This window comes from Coptis chinensis, chromosome 9 (genome assembly GCF_015680905.1).
Source record: "Coptis chinensis isolate HL-2020 chromosome 9, ASM1568090v1, whole genome shotgun sequence".
Lineage (NCBI taxonomy): Eukaryota > Viridiplantae > Streptophyta > Magnoliopsida > Ranunculales > Ranunculaceae > Coptis > Coptis chinensis.
In genome coordinates this window covers 20,516,333-20,537,393 of record NC_141464.1, presented here as the reverse complement: position 1 = coordinate 20,537,393, position 21,061 = coordinate 20,516,333, and the positions used below count along the sequence as shown (strand labels likewise).

At 42.3% G+C, this 21,061-nt stretch overlaps 1 protein-coding gene across 2 annotated transcripts in view; it reads right to left on the bottom strand.

Annotated features, from left to right (window-relative positions):
- LOC147475160 (subtilisin-like protease SBT5.3) overlaps positions 1-11,996 on the bottom strand; it is a 30,249-nt gene extending 18,253 nt beyond the window's left edge. The window contains exons 1-6 of one of the 2 annotated variants that reach the window (XM_086582005.1): positions 11,770-11,996; positions 11,524-11,656; positions 11,293-11,402; positions 11,089-11,186; positions 10,797-10,964; positions 10,171-10,279 (exon numbers count right to left, since the gene is read on the bottom strand). In XM_086582005.1, the coding sequence (XP_086438131.1) occupies positions 10,171-10,279; positions 10,797-10,964; positions 11,089-11,186; positions 11,293-11,402; positions 11,524-11,656; positions 11,770-11,807 (656 nt within the window). In that variant the 5' untranslated portion in view covers positions 11,808-11,996. The remainder of the gene's footprint in view (positions 1-10,170; positions 10,280-10,796; positions 10,965-11,088; positions 11,187-11,292; positions 11,403-11,523; positions 11,657-11,769) is intronic. The other variant, XM_086582004.1, reaches the window with a different exon arrangement.
- Positions 11,997-21,061: the final 9,065 nt, after the last annotated feature.

Genomic DNA, 21,061 nt, shown 5'->3' with positions numbered 1-21,061 from the left:
GTCCTAAAAAGCAATCTTTTCTCCTTAAGCTCACCACTTCCGATAAAGTTTGGCATCACTATCCGCTCTATGTATCAGACAACTTTCTATTCGCGGACATTCCCTCCACCCTGACTCTTAACCACCTCGCCTTCCGACTTCGCGGTGAGTATTGTAGTTCTTTCCCCGTTTTTTGAAATATTTTCCCTTTGATCTATTAACTCACCTTTGTTCTTATTTACAGGTTGGCGGCCCGATTCTAAATCCAGGATTTATGACAACATCTCCTGTCCTATCTTTGCCCAGGCTGACTTCTTAGATATTCATCCCATTACCGCTACTCCTTTACTGCCCATCCCCGCTCTTAACACCTTCCGCAGCTTAACATGTCCTTTTTTTCGTCCTCCCCCTCCCAAGGAGTGAAAGCCCCGCGTGTCTCCTCCTTCCAAGAATAGATCTCGTTCCCATAGCTCTCACCGCCCCCCTCCTCGAACTTCCCCACACTCTTCCGCCTCCCGTGAACCTCAAGATCTCCACCCTTCCTCCACTCCCAGCGACGTCCCTTCCTACCGCTCTATCTCCCACTGGGACGATCAGTTCACCTCTCACCCCTCACCTCCTGCAGACATGGACGTCCACAAGTAGAAATTGTTTGATAGCGACTCCGATGATTACATGATGGAAATTCCCCCCGCCGACATGCATGAGCCCGCTGATCAACTGCCCGCTAAGAGGCCACAAACGTCCACCTCTGAGGGGCCTGTCTCTACAATTCATCAGAGCTCCGTGCCTGATGGTTAAGCCCCTACTTCTGCACCCTCTCATCCAGCTGACTCCTCTCCACTTTTTCGCCGCTTTGGCAAGGAACAAATTTCGGCTTCCGCCCGACATCCACTCTTACGTCTGTTGAGGACTTCTATCCTGTTTTCAATGTGCGCAACCGTAAAGTAAATACGGCGGACTTCGCTTTGGACAATGCCGCTGTGGCCTCCTCCTTGTTCTATAATGCTCATCTGCCTAAGGACATTGCCTATGCTGATGGAGGTACATTTGACCAACATCGCACCCGCTATACACAAACTGGGAAAGGGTATAACTTCCTCTCCCTAACTCTCTCTCTCTTTTTTTTTTTTTAATCCCTCTCTTTTTATGACTCAGGTGAGCCTGGACATCTCCTTCATGATCTGCGACCTTCTCCGTGCCAAGAACACGGTGACCGCCCTGGAACAGGAGCTCAACGGCCCCACTAGTTTGCGAGCGGCCTACGCCGGACTTCAGGCAGATCTGGCTACTACCAACTTGGCCAAAGTCTAGGCTCAGGATGAACTTAAGTCGGCAGAATACTCCCATCAACTGTACATGGACTCCGTCAACGATCGCTTGCGCTGTCAAAGGGAAAAGCTCCTCCACCACCACCAGCTCAATTTGGACGCCCTCACCCAACAACATGAGAAAACCATGGATGCCCTCAGTCAGGCCCATAAGGATGACACCGCCAAGATGATGGAGCAGCACCAATAAGATATGACGGCTCTCCGTGACCATTTCAAGGCTCTGGCGGAGAAGAGAGTGGCACGGAAAGTCCAAGAGGAACTCGCCCGGCTCACCCAGGAAGGCCGCCTTCTCCCAAAGATACCCGCCGATCTGGTAACTGAACCCACTGAAGTCGCCAGTGATCCTACAAAAGCCGCAGACCCTTCTGGCGTACCCAAGAACCTTGTGATGGGTGATGACCCTTCCAGCCGCAGTCATTCAGGAGTCCCCCGTTGCCAACGCTGAAGTTATTGCTACCGAAAACCTAGCTGATTCATCCACCTAGGGAATGCCCTAGTTCTCTCTTTGTATCAAATATTTGTCATTAGCTTGCGACCTGGGTTTGCCCCTATCCGCATATTTTGCAGTGTAGCTACATTTTATATGTCTATTATTTGCCATACTTTTCCTACTTCCCTTATTTCCCTTAGTATGATATTTGATTTAGTATGCTATGTTGTTCCCTCTTTATCTTTTGGTTCTATCTATCCGCTTGTACGACATCTCTCTCCTTATGCAAATCTCTCCTTATGCTATGCTATTCCCTCTTTAGTATGCTATGTATCCCTTGCATCTCTGGTCCGTGGAGGGCTCATCCCACTCTGCGGGCTCGACCAGGCCTTGGGGCAACTCTCTTTGACCCACCTATCTCTTGCATCTCTGATTTGCGGAGGGCTCATCCCACTCCGTGGGCTCGATCAGGCTCTTGAAGCCATTGGGGCCACTCTCTTTGCCCCATGTATCTCTCGCATCTCGGGTCCGTGGAGGGCTCACCCAAATCCGTGGTCTCGACCAGGCTTTGGGGCCACTCTCCTTGCCCTACCTTTCTCATGCATCTATGTTCCATGGAGGGCTCATCCCACTCCGCGGGCTCGATCAGGCTCTCAAGCCTATTGGGGCCACTCTCCTTGCCCCATGTATCTCTCGCATCTCGGGTCCATGGGGGGCTCACCCCGCTCTGTGGTCTCGACTAGGCTTTAGGGCCACTCTCCTTGCCCTACCTTTCTCATGCATCTATGTTCCGCGGAGGGCTCATCCCACTCCGCGGGCTCGATCAGGCTCTCAAGCATGTTTGGGCCATTCTCCTTGCCCCATGTATCTCTCGCATCTCGGGTCCGTGGAGGGCTCACCCCGCTCCGTGGTCTCAACCAGGCTTTGGGGCCACTCTCCTTACCCTACCTTTCTCATGCATCTATGTTCTATGGAGGGCTCATCCCACTCCGTGGGCTCGATCAGGCTCTCAAGCCCATTGGGGCCACTCTCCTTGCCCCATGTATCTCTCGCATCTCGGGTCCATGGGGGGCTCACCCCGCTCTGTGGTCTCGACTAGGCTTTAGGGCCACTCTCCTTGACCTACCTTTCTCATGCATCTATGTTCCGCGGAGGGATCATCCCACTCCACGGGCTCGATCAGGCTCTCAAGCATGTTTGGGCCATTCTCCTTGCCCCATGTATCTCTCGCATCACGGGTCCGTGGAGGGCTCACCCCGCTCCGTGGTCTCGACCAGGCTTTGGGGCCACTCTCCTTGCCCTACCTTTCTCATGCATCTATCTTCCGCAGAGGGCTCATCCCACTCCGTGGGCTCGATCAGGCTCTCAAGCCTGTTGGGGCCACTCTCTTTGCCCCATGTATCTCTCGCATCTCGGATCCGTGGAGGGCTCATCCCACTCCGCGGTCTGTACTAGGCTTTAGGGCCACTCTCTTTGCCCTACCTTTCTCTTGCATCTAGGTTCCACGGAGGGCTCATCCCACTCCGCAGGCTCGATCAGGCTCTCAAGCCTGTTGGGGCCACTCTCCTTGCCCTATGTATCTCTCGTATCTCAGATCCGTGGAGGGCTCATCCCACTCCGTGGGCTCGATTGCCTCAAGCCTGTTGGGGCCACTCTCTTGCCCCATGTATCTCTTTCGGATCCGTGGAGGGCCACTCTGTCTTTAGGGCCACTCTCTTTGCCCTACCTTTCTCTTGCATCTAGGTTCCATGGAGGGCTCATCCCACTCCGCAGGCTCGATCAGGCTCTCAAGCCTGTTGGGGCCACTCTCCTTGCCCTATGTATCTCTCGTATCTCAGATCCGTGGAGGGCTCATCCCACTCCGCGGACTCGACCAGGCTTTGGGGCCACTCTCTTTGCCCCACATTTCTCTTGCATCTAGGTTCCGCGGAGGGCTCATCCCACTCCGCGGGCTCGATCAGGCTCTTAAGCCTATTGGGGCCACTCTCCTTGCCCCATGTATCTCTTGCATCTCAGATTCACAGCTTATATTCTTCTTTAAACACTACACATAAGAAACGCATTTTCATTCACAAAAGTACTGCGGTTTTATTCATTTACATACAGCTCTAGTCCTCTGCTCTGGACTTCCTTACATTGCTCTGAAACTTTAGTACCGTCACTTAAATTTTTTTTTTTAACATTCTTACGTTCCAAGGCCTCTCTATTAGCTTTCCTTCCATTGTTCGAAGCTTATAGGTTCCTGACCCCTTCCCCCATCACGGTGTATGGCCCTTCCCAGTTTGGGCCTAGTTTCTCGTCCTTTTCTTCCTTCGTGCTTGGCGTCACCCGGCAGAGCACCAATTCCTCTACCTTAAACTTCCGCGGCCTGACCTACTTGTATTGCCTCTGTAACCTCCTATGATACTCTTCCAAACGGATGCGGGCTGAATCTTTTCTCTCTTCTGCCAAATTCAAATCTTCGGCCAAAATGTGCCAATTCGATCCTTCCTCCACAGCCTTGGCTTTCCTGGTAGTCGCCACCAGTTTTGAGGGAATCACGACCTCCACGCCGTATGCTAAGGCGAACGGGGTCTCTTTGGTCGTGGTCCGCGGAGTGGTTCTATAAGCCCAAAGAACATGATTCAACTCGTCGGCCCATGCGCCCTTCCTATCTTCCAGTTTCCTTTTCAGATTGTTTAGTATTGTCTTGTTGGAAGATTCAGCCTGCCCGTTGCCTTCTGGGTTGTAAGGGGCCGAAAACCCTTGCTTCACCTTGTAGGTTTCGAGGAAAGCTGCCACCTTAGCTCCTGTGAACTGTGTCCCATTGTCTGCAATGATGGCATACGGCAGCTCGAACCGACATATGATGTTTTCCCATAAAAACTTAATCACTTGAGCCTCCTTTATCTGCTGTAACGGGACGACTTCTATCCATTTAGTGAAGTAGTCCGTGGCTGCCAACATATATCTTCTTTTGCCACTAGCCATGGGTAATGGCCCTACGATATCCAATGCCCACATGGCAAAGGGCCAAGGGCTGGAGACATTGTGCAGGGGCTCCGTAGATGCAAATATTTGTTGTGCAAATCTCTGACACTTGTCACACCTCTTAGCAAATTCTACTACATCCCGTTTCATATGAGGCCAGAAATAACCTTACGTCATTAACCGATGTGCCGTAGTCCTCCCTGCGGAGTGACTCCCACAGTCCCCTTCGTGCAATTCTGCCAGTACTTCTGAGTACATGATCAAGTCTTTCACTCCCAAGTCTTCCACCATTCTTAGTCCTGCTATAACAGCCTCGTACTTTGCTTCATTACTAGATGCCGTGAATCCTAGTTTCATGGTCAACTCTATCTTGTTATTATCAGGAGTAACCAACAACACTCCTATGCCGCTGCATGCGTCCGTGGCCGACCCATCCGCAAACACTCCCCACCCATTCCATTTATCCCAAGGGTCTAGTTGATCGGGCACCACGTCCTTTTCTGATTCCATGACCATCTCCTCTCCCCATGTCGGGTCCTCTGTTGGGAATTCTGCCAAGAACTCCGTGACGGCCTGCGCTTTCTCCGCTGTTCTTATCTGATATTGTATCTCGTAAGAACTAAGCATCACTGCCCATTTCAACATTCGGCCCAACTTCTCAGTCCTTAATGCTTGTTTAAGCAGCAGGTTAGTCACCACCACTATAGAGTGTGACTCAAAGTACGGTTTCAGCTTCATGGTGGAAAAGATCAAGGCAAGGGCATACTTCTCCATTCTGCTATACCGGGTCTCGGCATCCAATAGTGTCTTGCTTTGGAAATACACCGCCCTCTCCACTCTATCCGCTAGCCTGACAAGAACGGAACTAATCGCATACTCGGTGGCCCCTAGATACAGGTACAACTTCGCCCCCTGCTCCGGCCGCGACAGCAACGGAGCCTTGCCCAAATACCTCTTCAGCTCTTGAAACGCTTCCTCACATTCTGGCGTCCACACGAAGTCCGGGGTACTTCTCAACAACTGATACAACGGTCTATATTTGTCTGACGACTTGGAAATGAATCTATTTAATGCCGCGACTCTCCCAGCGAGACGTTGCACCTCTGTGACATTCTGTGGCGACGACATCTCCACCAACGCTCTTATCTGTTTTGGATTAGCTTATATTCCCCTATGAGTAATAATGTAGCCCAAGAACTTCCCTGTGGTCACCCCGAACGTGCATTTCTCTGGATTCAACTTCAGATTTTATTTCCGCAAGATTCCGAACATTTCCTTCAATCCTTCTAAATGTTCCTCCTCCGACATGCTCTTTTCCACCATGTCGTCTATGTAAATTTCCATCCCTTTCCTGATCTTGCTTTCGAACATTTTCTCTTCCAACCGTTGAAACGTGGCTCCGGCATTTTTCAACCCGAAAGGCATCCTCGTGTAGCAATATGTGCCACCTTCTACCACAAATGATGTTTTCTCCTGATCTGGCTCGTACATTGCGACCTGATTGTACCCCATTGACGCATCCATGAATGAAAATATTTTGAATCCTACTGTCCTATCCACTAACTCATCCACCCGCGGCATGGGGTAGTTGTCTTTCGGGCACTCGACATTCACATCTGTGAAATCAACGCACATTCGTACCTTGCCATTCTTTTTTGGTACCGCCACCACATTGGACAACCAATCCATGAACTCCACTTCTCAAATTATTCTGGCTCCTTTCAACCGCGCGACTTCCTCGCGAATGCCCGTTGCATACTTCGGTCTAATACTCCGCATCTTTTGCCTTACCAGCTTAGCCTCCTCTCTCATGTGTAACCGATGATAGGCGAACTCCGGGTCTAACCCCGTAACCTCCTCAATGGTCCATGCAAATACGTCTTGGTTTTCTGATAGGAACTGAATTAACTTTTTCTTCCATTCGTCCAGCAAGCTAGACTCTATCGCGGTAAACCTCTCTTCCTCCCTTCCAATACTCACCACTTCAATCTCGTCCAGCGTCTTTGGACCTGTCGCCATCTCCCCGTTCTCCTCCACCGAGGTGCACTGTAATTGTTATGCCTGCCTCTTCCTCGGATTTAAGTTCTCCTCATCTGGCCCTCGGATCAACCATTTAACTGTACCCCTATGGCTGTTCTTCACCGTCACTTGGTCTCCGCGAACTTCATACATACCAGTGGGAGCGGAAAACCGTATTACTTGGTAGTAAGTTGATGGGACGCCCTTCATCTCATGAATCTATCGCCTCCCTAGAATTGCATTGTACTGGGAAGAAGAGTCCACCACCATGAACCGCGCAAGCACAGTCACTAGACCTGTGGTTACTGGTAATAAGAGCTCTCCCATAGGCTCAATCATGCTCCCATTGAATCCATATAAGTTAGTCCGCGGCGGCCTCAACTGCCTATGATCAATCCCCATTTCTTCAACGCCCCTTTAAACAACAAGTCCATTGCACTGCCGCAATCTACCAATACCTTTTTCACCATATAATTGCACATTGCCACCGTGATGACCAATGCGTCTTCATGAGGAGAATCCACCGACCGCTAATCCGCGTTGCTAAAGACGATCCTATCCCGGTCCTCCGCTTTCCCCACTCTCACTTGCGATCTATCAGTCCCTTCATTAACCTGTTGGATGCTCGCAGTTCTTCGCACTCTGTCTCTATGAGCATTATGGCTTAATACTTCTCCACTGAAGATCACGTTAATAGTTCCTAAGATACAATCTTGTCGTGGTATAACCTCCTCGTTCTGTCCCCCCCTTATAAACTCTCTCATCCTTCCTTTTTCCACCAAACATTGAACCATCCACTTTAGTGCGTAGCAGTCGTTGGTCTCATGATTGCGTATCTGATGATAGGCGCAGAAAGGTTTATTAGGTAATTCTCCGGGTGTGTTCCGCGGCCCCTCATATCCTTGCATGTTCTTTATCAACGGTAATATCTCGCTCAAGGATCTATTCAGCGGTGTAACTTCCACTTCACGGTAAGGTTTTCTCTCTCTATTCTCCTTTCTAATCCCGTCTCGGCCTCTTTCTGCCCGTGGTACGTATCCTCGGTATCCTCCCCTTTCTTTCTAGGTCGCACCCACCTTCCTTGGCTCCCTGTCTTTTTCCAAGGATAGCACCGCCTTCCTGGATCTCTTGGACTCTTTCTGCATACTCTCCTCATATCGGATATGTTTCTCTACCCGCGGATACAGTTCATGCAAGGTTGCAATCTCATTCTTCGCCACTGGTGTACTCCTGTCCCTGGTCGCAGCCCCCTTTCAAATGCAATCACGGCGGTTCTTTCATCCAGATTTTCGACCTTCAATGTCTCAGCTTTGAACCGACACAGGTATTCCCTTACTAACTCCACGGATCTTTGTCGAACGTTTAATAATGCCGCGATATCCACCACCCGCTTCTTCTGATGAATGAAGTGATCTATAAATGCCTGTTCCAACTCTTGAAAGCTTATTATACTCCCAGCTGGTAGTCGGTAATACCAGTCCAATGCCCCCCCCCTTCAGGCTAGCTGGGAACATCATACACCGCAATCCATCATATCAAGATTCTTGCCAGAGTGACATTTGCTGCCGGAAATGAAGGATGTGGTCTGCTGGATCTCCTTTTCCATCGTACCTTTCGAATCTAGGCTGGTTGAAACGCTTTGGGACTTCCGAAGCCCAGATGCCATCCGCCAATAGGTTGCGATTCAGACCGGCCATCACCTGACTAGCTGCTCCCCCACGACTTTTCGGATGCTGCCGGTTAGCTTCCCTATCGTTATTTATCATTTCTTGCACCTGCTCAACTGTCAAACCAGTTACCGGATTTTCCACAAGATTCGGCTCATTCTCTTTCTCTTCCGAATTCCCGCTTGCCTCTTCACCCATCTCTTCCTCTTCCCTTTATATTTCTTGTCTTAATTCATCATTCTCCTCTCTTAGCCTCCCGATCTCTTCTCTCATGAGCCGCGTCGCTTCCGCTTCCTGCTCTTCTCTTCTGTCTCCTTCTTCCCCAACCACTACCTCGGGCATTGGTTCCTGTGCGGCCCTCTTCTTCTGTCTCCCTACCTGTTTCTTAGGTGCCATCTCTTTCTTGCTCCTCGGTCTCCACAGACGGCGCCAAATGTAAGAACCAAAAACCTCGAATGGAGTAAAACACAAATAACACTCAAATAGAACCACAAAATCTTGGTTTTGTTCTATCTTTCTCTTCTATATTTTTCTCTCTTTTTCCTTTTCCTCTCTCTCTGCGGCCTCCTCTCCTGTCTTCCTTCTCTTCTTTTTATACCCCTCCCCTCTTTCTCTGGACCATCTATCTGTCCCTTCATCTGATGGCTCTCTTCTTAGCCGTACCTCGGCCACGTCTGCCCTTAGGGTTCCACGGCCGTTTCTCCTGCTCCTTGGGGTAGCGTATTAAACTGCTTCCCTCCCTTGTCCCGCTGACTTGGTCTTCGCTCCTCCATTGAAACGCCCCCATCCAAACCGTCCCTCTTCCTTCCATCCCTTGGCCCATCTTACAACCGTACCCGTGCCACCTCCCCTCTCTAGGGTTTCGCGGACATGATCCCATACTACCCAGCCTACCTTGTTTCACTGCCTCCCCCCTTTGTCTTTGACCCATTCCCGCGTTATATAATGGGCCACTACATAAACTATTAGTATGTAAGAGGGGTCATAAAATCCTAGTGGCACCTATATGGCCCTTATGTGGAGGTGTATATATACACTCTCCATTGGAGATGCCCTAATATGGGAGGTTGTTCTCTCTCAAGATGATTTGATTTCCACATATATCCTGTTGACCTCTATCAAACTCTGGATTGAAATCTAAGAAAGATGCACTTTGGAATATTTCCATACGCAGGTTAGTGAGTTGATCCATCTCTAGACCAGGTTCATCAGATCAGTTTGGTACGTAATAATTACATTTGCCCAAGGCCACCAAGATACATGCCAAGCAGGTAGAGCCTATTATGTATTTATGTTTTCATCACATGCTGTCATGCTCCATTGCTTATGAGGGCATGTCATCATGCACTCCTATATTTTCATCTATCCTTTTGGATTTAGCTAAACCTAATAAAATATATATGTAGGTACCCAAATGTTTCCAAACTATGGCCGTCTACTAAGTAATCGAGGGAAACCAAGTATTATTGTGTTATTGTTTTACACTGCGCAAACAATACAGTCAAGCCTATACTAATATTATTGGATTCATTACATTGAAGGACCAATATTAGTAGTTAGACGATTAAGTTGAAGTTCCTCGTGCAGAGAATAAAATTTTCTTTCATATAGAATAGAAAAGGAGAATTATGTCATTTAACTTGGTTGCAAAATGCTGCAAATTAAGTAAGACTAATTTTTAGAAGATTCTATTTGACTTGGGAAAAAGAGCTAGAAAGTCGTAAATTTCTGATTGATTAAAACAAGATTATAGCAAGCAAATGGATCGGACCTGTTGCAAGGAACTCCATCCTTGGTATTGTTCTCACATATTCCCTTCCACTTTGTTGGTATAGGTCCCATTCCTTCATCGCTAAAGCTCTTCGATTCAGGCCACACACCTATTAATAAACCCATAAGAAACAAGAACAATAGTAACAGAGGACAACGAATTAGTGGGACAAAAAAAAAGTCACACACGGTAATGCAAATTTCGATTTTGCATTGCCCCTTTAAGTGGCTGGCCTTCGTTGACGTTCAAACATGTCATGCCGGTCAATATAATCAACTGCTCCAGACGCATTTGTTAGTTTGAAATAGAAGTTGTAGCAGCACACTTGTTTATGTGGAACATGCATACACGCACTCATAATCCTTTTTGGTCAACTGGATATAAGTTCAATTCTTTATCATCACACATTCACACATCTCAATTGGCACCACTGTAATGGCAATATATTAATGGCTTAGTCAAATCAAGCTCATAATGTATTTACGTGTTAGAGTGTATCACCAATCAACAGTCCGAAAAACCGTATCTGATTACTAGTTCAGACTTCAGAGAACTATTGTACGTTAAGATAACTTAATTGGAATAATAATAGGCAACGTAAAATGAATGAACGAATTAAAAGTTACCAGTGTCGAGGTTTCCAATGATAGTATCTTCACCGAATCTCGCCTTCTTCCAAATAGATTGAGCAGGAATTACGCCTCCATTCTTCTCTAGTCCAAGGAAATTCCAGGACCGCGTTGTGTGTAGTTTCCTTCCCTTGTTTAAGAAAACTGATGCTACTTTGGAGTGCTCTTTAATTTTATCCAAATATGACAAAGACAAAAGAAATGGTATATGAGTTGCAGAAATAAAGTTGATGTCAAACGGAATGTTGAAGTGGACTGAAGGAGTATAGGTAGACATAGCATTTCTTACTTGAAATTGCTTCCGCTTCTTCATCTTCGAGGAATGCAGCAAAGCCATTAATACTTTTTGTGTATGAGTAAAAAATGGCATCTCTAGCACTTTCAGTACTGTGATTTAATTTAAGATTAAAAACAGATGTAAATTAATAAACAGACAAGCAGATTGAGTAGTTTGTTAATATTTCTTAGAACGAAGATTGATAAATGCACATACCTTCTTAGGAATGAACCAAGTAAATCATAATGTGATTCTCGTACTCGTTGAAGATCAAGTGGTGTAACTTCTGGTCCATGTGAATGTCCTCCTAAGTACACCACATAGGACTGTAACACAATGTAACCAAACAGATTGGAGAAGACGTACATAAGAAAAAAACATACTAGATTTATACTCAAAATTACAGAATAGAAGATTTGTCGTCAAAAGAACTGAGAACAAACTTACCCTTTTGACAGCAGCAAGAGCAGGTCTATGCAGTAGAAATAAGACAGAGAATAAAACTAGAAGTAGAGGAGAACCTGAAAGTCTCATTACTTTTCTTTTGAAAAATGCCACAAAAAGAGCAATCTTCTTTCCTCTGCTTTTAAAGGCATGAAGATTCCATTAGTTTTTTAATAAGAGAGTATTTATATGATTCTATTTGAAGAACCATCCGTTATGGAATCAAAAGTGTCATATCATAGGCATTACGTTTTTAGAAGATATATGGGCTGATCCGATAAGCTCATATCACTGTAATCATAGAAAGAAAAGTGGAAAACTGATGTAGCATTTTAGTTTGCGCAATTTCTGAAAAGTCAAGTACTTCTAAGGTGGCTAGCGTTTGATCACAGCCTCACATAACCAATGAAGAAATTTTATTGTTTTTTGTGAATGGAATCAATCACGATCTTGATTATAGTAAATTAACTTTCAAAACGAGTGATCATGATCAAGATTACCATGAGCTCCACGTTCAACTAAATTTAAGAGCGCTAACAAAGCGTGTTTTAAATGCTCTAGATATTCTGCCAGATTTGCCCTTCACATTTATCAAGCAACAGAGTTTCTGGATTCTGATTCAGGTCACAGTAGTCATTTACTCTAACTTATTTAGTAATAAATCAATTTGCTCTCCCTAAAACGTGGCTGAAACGTCGGCCCATTGGAGCTGTTCTTGGGCAGCACACACAAAGTCCACGCTCATTGGTTGCTAGCAACTAAACATGCGCAATACTTGATAACTTTCTATGCGCAATACTTGATAACTTTCTGAAATTCTAACAGTCAATTGAAATATGGGTTATTTAGCTTTTGGGCCAATTATTAAATAGTATACTGCTAACACTGTGGCGAGCGAAGCAATCCAGAAGAGGAAGGTTGCGGGGGGAAAACGGAATTGGAGAAGAAGACGAAGGTTGTGGGGCAAAAGGAAATTGGAGAATAAAACAGAAAAAGACGGGGGCAGAGAAGAGGGAGGTTGTGAGGGAGAAATGTCCGTCTATTTCCATTTCTCCACATGTCCCTACCCTATAACCCAAGAACTTGGATTAGAATATATTTAGGAGAGAAATTAAGAAAACACTAAATTTTTGAACCAAACTAAATACCAAACTAAAAAACACACCAACCAATTTGAATAGTGATATCAAATAGTTGACATCAAATGACACTGTTTTGGATAAACCACGCAGTATAGCCGGCTTTCTCAAAACCGCGCCACTGAAGCCTACCACAGAAGCCCAAGTCCACGCGGTTTTCTAGAAACCGCGCGATGTGTCGCACATCAACTTTCTTCTTTCTTCTCTTTTCAAATCTCGCACGCGGTTTTCGCAAAACTGCGTCATAGAAGCCCACTGTCTAGCCTAAGCCCATGCGGTGTTGGAAAAACCGTGCCAAAACCGCGAGAGAGAATTAATACAACACCAAAACAAACACCAAATTTTTGCCAATTTAGTGTTTGGTTTGGTGTTTTCATCAACATGTGTCTCTCCTGAAGATGAAAAAACACCAAATTCTTAGAAATTTGATGTTTGATGCTAGGATAGCATCTCACCTAAAGATGCTCTTAGATAATTTGTTGGTCGCTAATTGATTGTTTATTTGCATTTGGACTAAAATTTACAATTGACTGTATTGACTTTGAGTTGACCATCTTGTTCCATTTATATTATCCTAGAAATAGCTAAAATGCCATACACATGTCATACATGTGACTTACTTGTGGACCAAACACAAATATTGCTATTTATTATTTTATTTTATTTTTCGATAATTTACTTCCTTCCATTCCTTTAAAATCTCATAAGAGGAGTTACAGACTCAAAAACCCAATTTGGAGGAGGTTCATAGGACTCTCCATTGGTGTTACGTCTTATCCAAAAGAACTAAGTATTGGACTCATTATTTATATTACAAACACAAATATTGCTATTAGCAGTATGACCAGATACTTAAAAATTTCAAATAATAGTCAAATACTTGACAAGATCTAATATTTGATTCAATGACTATATAAGAATTTATTTGCAAACACCTATTTAACCAACTTACATCTTGCACCTAAGCCAAGTTAATTAACACACACAAATACAATCCAAAAGTGATGGGTGCGCAAGCAAAACAAAATGCATATTATTAATTTTTGGATAATTGTATGAATTAAATAGTCTCGATCATTACACCAATTATTTTGTGGTAGGAGCAAAACAAACTTAACGAATATTATGAACACATGTGATCGAAGTTGTGATAATTCAATTGCTATATTTAGATTAGAAGCGGTGTTTCCTTTTCATTAGCTTTCATACTAAAATAATTGTGAGGTATTGTTCAAATTGGAATATATCAATCCTAAATTTAAACAAGATTCTTACATGCATGTACGATTGCAGAACATCCCATACTATTTATTACCAATGTTAGTCATGGGGTTGAATAATCTACTGTTGATTCAATCCCTATCATTAAGTATATATAAGCTAGAAACTTTCAATGAGGTGGTGGTGAGCTGATGCTAATTGGGGGAGGTGGAAGAATAGAGGGGTATAATAGGTAATATAACTTTTTAAGGGTGAGCTTATAGACGTAACAAGGGGAGAAAATTATCATCTTAAAGTTATTGTTTAATGGTACCAAAAATATAAAATTGTACACCCCAATTAGCGGCTAATTTGATGTTAATTTACGTCATTGTATTTAGGGTCAACTACCAATTACATGAAAGATGCATCCTAATTAGAGCATACATATAGTCACAATTTGAACAAGGGGAGAAAATTATCATCCTAAAGTTATTGTTTAATGGTACCAAAAATATAAAATTGTACACCCCAATTAGCGACTAATTTGATGTTAATTTAGGTCATTATATTTAGGGTCAACTACCAATTAACTACCAATTACATGAAAGATGCATCCTAATTAGAGCATACAGTCACAATTAGAACAAATTTATGCCTTTATTAAATGCTCAAGTCTTATCTCAAAATTACTTTAACTCTAAATTAGTGTTTGGTCCCAGGGGCAAATGCGTCAATTTATAAAATATAGACGGAAAACTGTTAATTTGGGCCAAAATGCAAATAAACGATCAATTGGTGACCAAACACAAATGATCTAATTAATAATTTATTCAAAATCTAAACTACCATGAAATTTCTCTAGTAGTATTGCAATTACAGTGTCAGTTCTTAAAAAAAAATAATAAAAATACCACAGGGAAACTTTTAGGGCTAACCAGTATTGTTTCATTCCGTTCAGTTTCAGTTTCGAAACTTTTGGTTTCTTGGCACAACAGTCTGTTGAGCTTCTTAAGAGATTGTAGAAAGTTATGGACTGTAACGTAATGACAGCTAGTTCTAACGAGTTTGTTTTTAGGAGGATAGAATTTGCCATTCAAAAAGGACTTGCTGCGCAGCTTGTTGCACGTTTGTGCTAATTATTTGTAAAACTCGTTATCATTATCAAGAAAATTTCCACTTGAAAAAAAAAAAAAAAAAAAAACCCTTCATTTGCAACTTCAAATATCACACAGACGACACCATGACAGAGGATGAACTTTTTCGCATCTATCCCTGTGATTCATCTGACATATGGAGGATTACCTTTGTAACGCCCGTATTTAAAATACGTATTTATTTATTAATTTTTATTTAAAATTGGTTAGATTGGATTTGGGATATGTAAGCCTGATTTCTGGGCCCGAATCTGTATTGGGCTTAGGTTTCGAACCCAAATATATATTCATATTTTTCCAAAGAATAGGGTTTTTAGTTTAAAATAAAATAAAAATGGAGGTGGCTCGCTTACCAGGGAGTTGGAGCAAACGATTCGGACTACGAGGGATTCGTGGTGTTTTTTTTTAATACAGGTGAGTAGTTATGTTTTGTTTCTTTTTGCCAAAACTAAAGTTGTACATCTACGAATAAAAACCTGTACTGTCGAGTGTTTCCGATAAATTTTCCACTTATTTATTTCTGTCGATATCTTTTAGTTTGATTAAACTGTTGAAACTCTGAAATCGGAATTTGAACTGTTGAAGCTCGAAGAGCGTCAATGGCGACTAAAGCCCAAAGAAAATATCGTTCAGTAAATGGTTTGAACTGGTATACAGTTTTGATGTTTGGCTGATGTCGGGGTTTAGGGATGGACGTTGGGTTGTGGTGGTACATTATTAGGGAGCTGTTCAAGCTCTGAAGGGGCGTCAATGGCGTCGCCCAGCCAAAGGAATGGAATCGTCCTGTTCTTATTTGTTTGAACTCTGTTTTTGTGATGTTAAACTGTTATATTTTTGTTATGGGATTGGTTAAGGGAGGATTGGTGGTGGTGGAAGGTTGAGTGCTGTGAAGGTGGAAGGAGGCGTTAATGGCGTCGAACGCCATTAATGAGCAGTGAGTTTTGTTTTGGGTTTTGAGTATACCCTAAAGATTTGGTTGTGGATGGGGATCAAAACCCAACGGTTTGGTAGTGAGTGTGGGCTAGATAGTGGTGCGGATGAAGCTTCGATAGGCGTTAATGGTGGCGCGATGAAGTTTTGGAGCAGCGAGGGTTTTGAGTTTTGATGGTACCAAAGTGTTGGGTTTTTCATCAGGAGTCAAACCGCTAGAATGGAATTTGGAGGAGGAGGAGAATACGGTGGTGGCTGGTGGTGGAAGAGGTTGCTGGCGCTGGAGGTGAGGAAGATGATACTGTGTCTATTTTGGTGGGCTTGGGCTTGGGTCGGAACCAAGTGGGTTGGTGTTGTTTGGGCCAAAAATCTATTTTAGTTTTGGGCCAGTTTTGATATTAGTTGCTGGGCCGAAATCTAATTTTGTTGTTGGGCCAGCTCACATTAGCTTTCTTTGTACCGGCTTTTCTATTTTTGTTTTGGGCTTGGTCCATATGTTTTAAAGTTGGTAAGGTTGATTCACTAGGCCAGTTTAGACTTTTGGGGGTCGGGTTCTAAGGTTTGGGTTTAGGCTTGGCTAGTTGGGTTCGAACCATTACCTTAGTCATAAGCCCATGAGACATGCACCCTTGCCCTTAGCCATGAACCATGGCTATGACCCTGAAACTGTTGAACATGGAAACGACAGTTTGACTTTGACAATGACAGGTTGACTTTGACATTGACCATTGACTGTGGAATGTTGATTTTTTCCAGATTTTCTCATATTTAAGAATATGGACAAATGTAGTAACAAAATATTATCGAAAATTGTATAACTTTGTTTGTCATTATCTAATTAAGATTTGACGTGAGTAGTGTGTAAAGAATATAAATATTGGCACGTAACAAGAGGGGAATTCTTATAAGACTTAGATATATACGTTTTTATGAGAATTAAACTACATACGGACTTAGATTCATGGACTTTAGTATTGGGCTTTGATGGTGACTTGAGTTCACATAAATATATTGAACGAATACATTACATGATTGATTACTATTATGAGTTGCTACTTAAACGAATGGTAGCATTTATGAAGGCTTGAGATATTCCATATGGTGTAGTGCAATATATGATTGGCACGTGAAATAATAAGTTTTGAGATTTGATATAGAGATACTTGGATATCGTGCAATAAATAGTATTGGCACGTGATAATGTGGATTGTATTATAACGAGAAACGTTGAGCTTCAGTACAATTAAGAATACTGGCATGAGATAGAACAAGAATTATTATTGAGATATTTCCAAATATGGTGGCTTAGTGCAATAATTTATTTGGCACGTGATAGAGTAAAATGGTTATGAGATACTAAGGTATGACACTTGAATAAATTATGTAACGAAAATCCTAGAACCTAGCTACCACAACTCATGTGATTTGGCCCTAGTGATGGGCGCATGTGATATGATTGGCCCTTCTGGCGTTTCAGTGAATCTGAATGGCCCTTCGGGCGTAAGTAATGTGATGGGCCCTTCTAGTGTTTCAGTGAATCTGAATGGCACTTCTGGCGTAGCCGAATAGTGGCTTGATTATTCCGTTCGCAAAATTAGAACGAGATGCGCGATATTTTATGCCGAATAGTGGCAGTACTTACATAATGGCTTTCGTGTGAGGGTTACCTGGTGTGCGGCATCCCGCTCGGGGTAGCTACGCACGGAGTGGTTCATTATGTGAGGGGAGGTTGTGGATGTACATGTTCGTCGTTGGGTAGCGATTGTGGTAGCCAGGGAAACTAGGTAAGACATAGATACAACGTGATTTTAGGGACACGCAAAGAAAGCCTTAAATAATATAATTATGGTAATATGTTGGTTAATGATATATCTTTAAATATATGATTGTATATGGTTTTACAGAAGGGTGGGTCAAACTAATTACTTGCGCAGAAACGACCCACTCTGTAATTGAGCATGAAATGCGGTAAGTATAGAATATATTTGGCTGGTTATTAGTTTAGTTAGAACCTAAGGCGCCTCGGTGGAGGAATTAAATGTCTTTTTATTATGCATATGGTTTGTTGTGTGGTTAGTAGGAAGTTAAGTCGCCTCAGTGGAGGAACTAACTGCCTTACATGTGGTATGTACATATCGATATGATTATTTTTATTATTGGAAGCTAAGGCGCCTCAGTGGAGGAACTACCTGCCTTAATTATGGTACTTAAAGATGTTGTATTAGTCGTTGGAAGTTAAGGCACCTCGGTGGATGAACTAACTGCCTTATTTATTGGGTACATATATGTATTAGTATTATTTGTATTTTAGGGCTACTCACACCAGCATTGTTTATAATGCTGACCGGATTTGCATGTTTGCTTATTGGGTGTGTTCATTAAATGAACATAGTTGATAAGTCTTGACAGGTTTAGTGTTGAAGAAGGTTGGTTGCTACTTGTGGCTTGCGTTAGCGTCGCATTTCAAGATAGGTTTTGTTTTCCCTTGAGGTGATATAGATTTTCAGTTGAGACAATATTATTTGTATTTTTATTTGTAATTTTAAATAAAGAGTTATTGAAAAGAAATTTGTAACCTAATCTTATTTGTGAATTTTTGTAATGAAGAGGACTTTTGTTTAAGTTAAAATTTTTATTGGTTTTTAATTATCCGCATATTTAAACTGTTTATGGGTTTTTGGAAGTTGAGAGTGCATCACACCTCGAAAATCGAAGAGTCGGGAACAAATATTGTTTTTTCGAATTCTGTCGAAATTCGGGGTGTGACAACCTTGAGTTTATTAGAAATACTGATGAGCATGTTGATGTAGAAAGTGGTAAGTGTGAGGTTCACCATGGAATGTTCAAGAAGAATGAATGGGAGTTTGATGAAAGGGGAAAGGTAGTTTCAATAGTTTGATCCTTTAAAGTTCCTAACTTGGTTGGGTTTGCAAAAAGAAGATGACTTGTATTAAAATGAAGACTTGAATGAAAGCAATGAAATGAAACTTGAGTTGAATGAAAACATAGATTAGAGCATGCAAAAACATAGAGAACTTTGAATGAAAACTTAGATTGAATAACTTGATAAACAAACTTGGATTGAAAACTTGATAAATAACAAAAATGAAATAATGCAAATAAAAGACTTGGAAAATAAAGGATCAACTTGAATTGAAATTCTACACTACTCCTACATGACCATAGACTAAGTCTAGATGCTCTCTCTCCTCTCACTTTTTGGTTTATATACTACAATTTTTCCAAGTTACAAATTTGCCCTCCTCCATTGGATTCAAGCCACCTCATGAGTTGCTTTATGCTTTTTCTTAGATGTAGGACAACTCATGAGTTTGCTTCTTGATTTATACTTTATGCTTTTTGCTTTTGCTTTTGGTTTCTTCTTGAGCAAGTTTTTAGCAAGGCTACTTTTGAGACAAGGCCATAAGCTTCAATCTTTAGGGTTTGGATCCTTTGACTGTTAACTTTTACTTTTACATGGACTTTGACTTTTCAGCACTTCCTCATATAAGCTCGAGTCTTCCTAAGCAGCGTTAATAGAGTTTCTTTTGGTATTAAAGTTCATCTTTTATGATAAGTAGTCTGAAAATGCATGTAACCTGAAAAAGGTAGCAAAAACTATGAGTTGTCTGTTTATAAAGCATAAGAAAGACATATTTGAAGTATTGTAAATGTAATAAAACGCACATTTGGGGTCTGATTAGAGCCTGAGCTTAGAGTAGTACTAGCTAAACAATACTCACCTAGGCCATTTGAGAGTCAATGTTTTGACTCTACAAGTACACACATAACTAAGGTTTTCACATTTAGATTGTTGAAAAGGAACCTAGAATTATTTGATCTTGAATGCCTAAGGACCTTTGGGCATTTCTTAACCCTCATGGTGAGGAGTTTTGGAATGACACAGTGCTCATTGAGTTCACCAGTTCTGGAAACAACGTAACTGAGACCCAATCCTTCAATAAAGTTTGTGGTGATCATACCTTGTCATACTACTTAAATGTGGTTCATGTAAGACATTGGATGCCACACGTACTACATGTTTGTCTCATCTGAGTTACCCAAAAAAACATGTAAGAGGAAGATTTGACCCACTAAGTTTATAGGCTCCATACACTTTCTTTTCTTATTATACTCCATCAGGTCTGTTAGTATATACAAATTATATTTAGGGTGCATATTGTGTTTCAAATTCTTACGCCGCCGCCCCCCCCCAACTCTTTCGCCTATTGTGTTATATGGTAAAGACTTCTTGCTCCGTCCATAGTGAACTCCACATGTTGGGATTAGTCTCAAGTATCTGACTGTAAATGACCTAGACTTGAACCTCATAGTTTCATTATAGCGCCATTTATGCGATTATAAGCATGCTCGTAATGGTTTCAGGAATTGTTCGGGGGTGGTATAACATTAGCTGGTAATTACTTGCAACTAATAATGTTAATGATTTCTATTCTTTACTCGTTCAGCTTATTCCCTCTTAAGAAAACTTGTCTTAATTAAACTGTATAACGATGAGAAACGTTTTCTCAAAACTAAACCAACTTTTCAAAATGTACGTTAGCTACAAAACAACCAATCTTTGTGAAACTCAAGTATTATTTCACATTAATTTATGACTAATGATTAGACTACGTACCCTATTCAATGATGATTTCAGTCTAGAAATCTGACATTGGCTATGGGATTTCATAATCTAAAGCTGGAGAAGTCTTGGTTAAATAGAATGTGAAATGTTTAATTATTTGCATCATTTCAAGTGTTTTAGTGCACCATCGTCACACATTACTTAGTGTTTGTAACTAACTTCTAGAATTCTAAGGTCTAAACCACCTAGTCTCACAAACCAGTGAGACTTGATAAGCATCCAAAACTATATATAGTTTAAACCTCTTACTAGTATTCTACTTAAGTTGATTATGTTATTAATAATGTGAGTTTACCACTATTTACTTGCTTTGTGTATTTAGGCTTTGGAGTTCAAATGTTGAAATGATATCAATTGTGCGTGAAAAAAAGCTAAATTGATTGCTATGTGAAAAAAATGGATAAAAGCCAAGATTTATGAAGAAAAAACCCTCAAAAAGCCTAAGTCAAATAACTCAATCAAAAGTC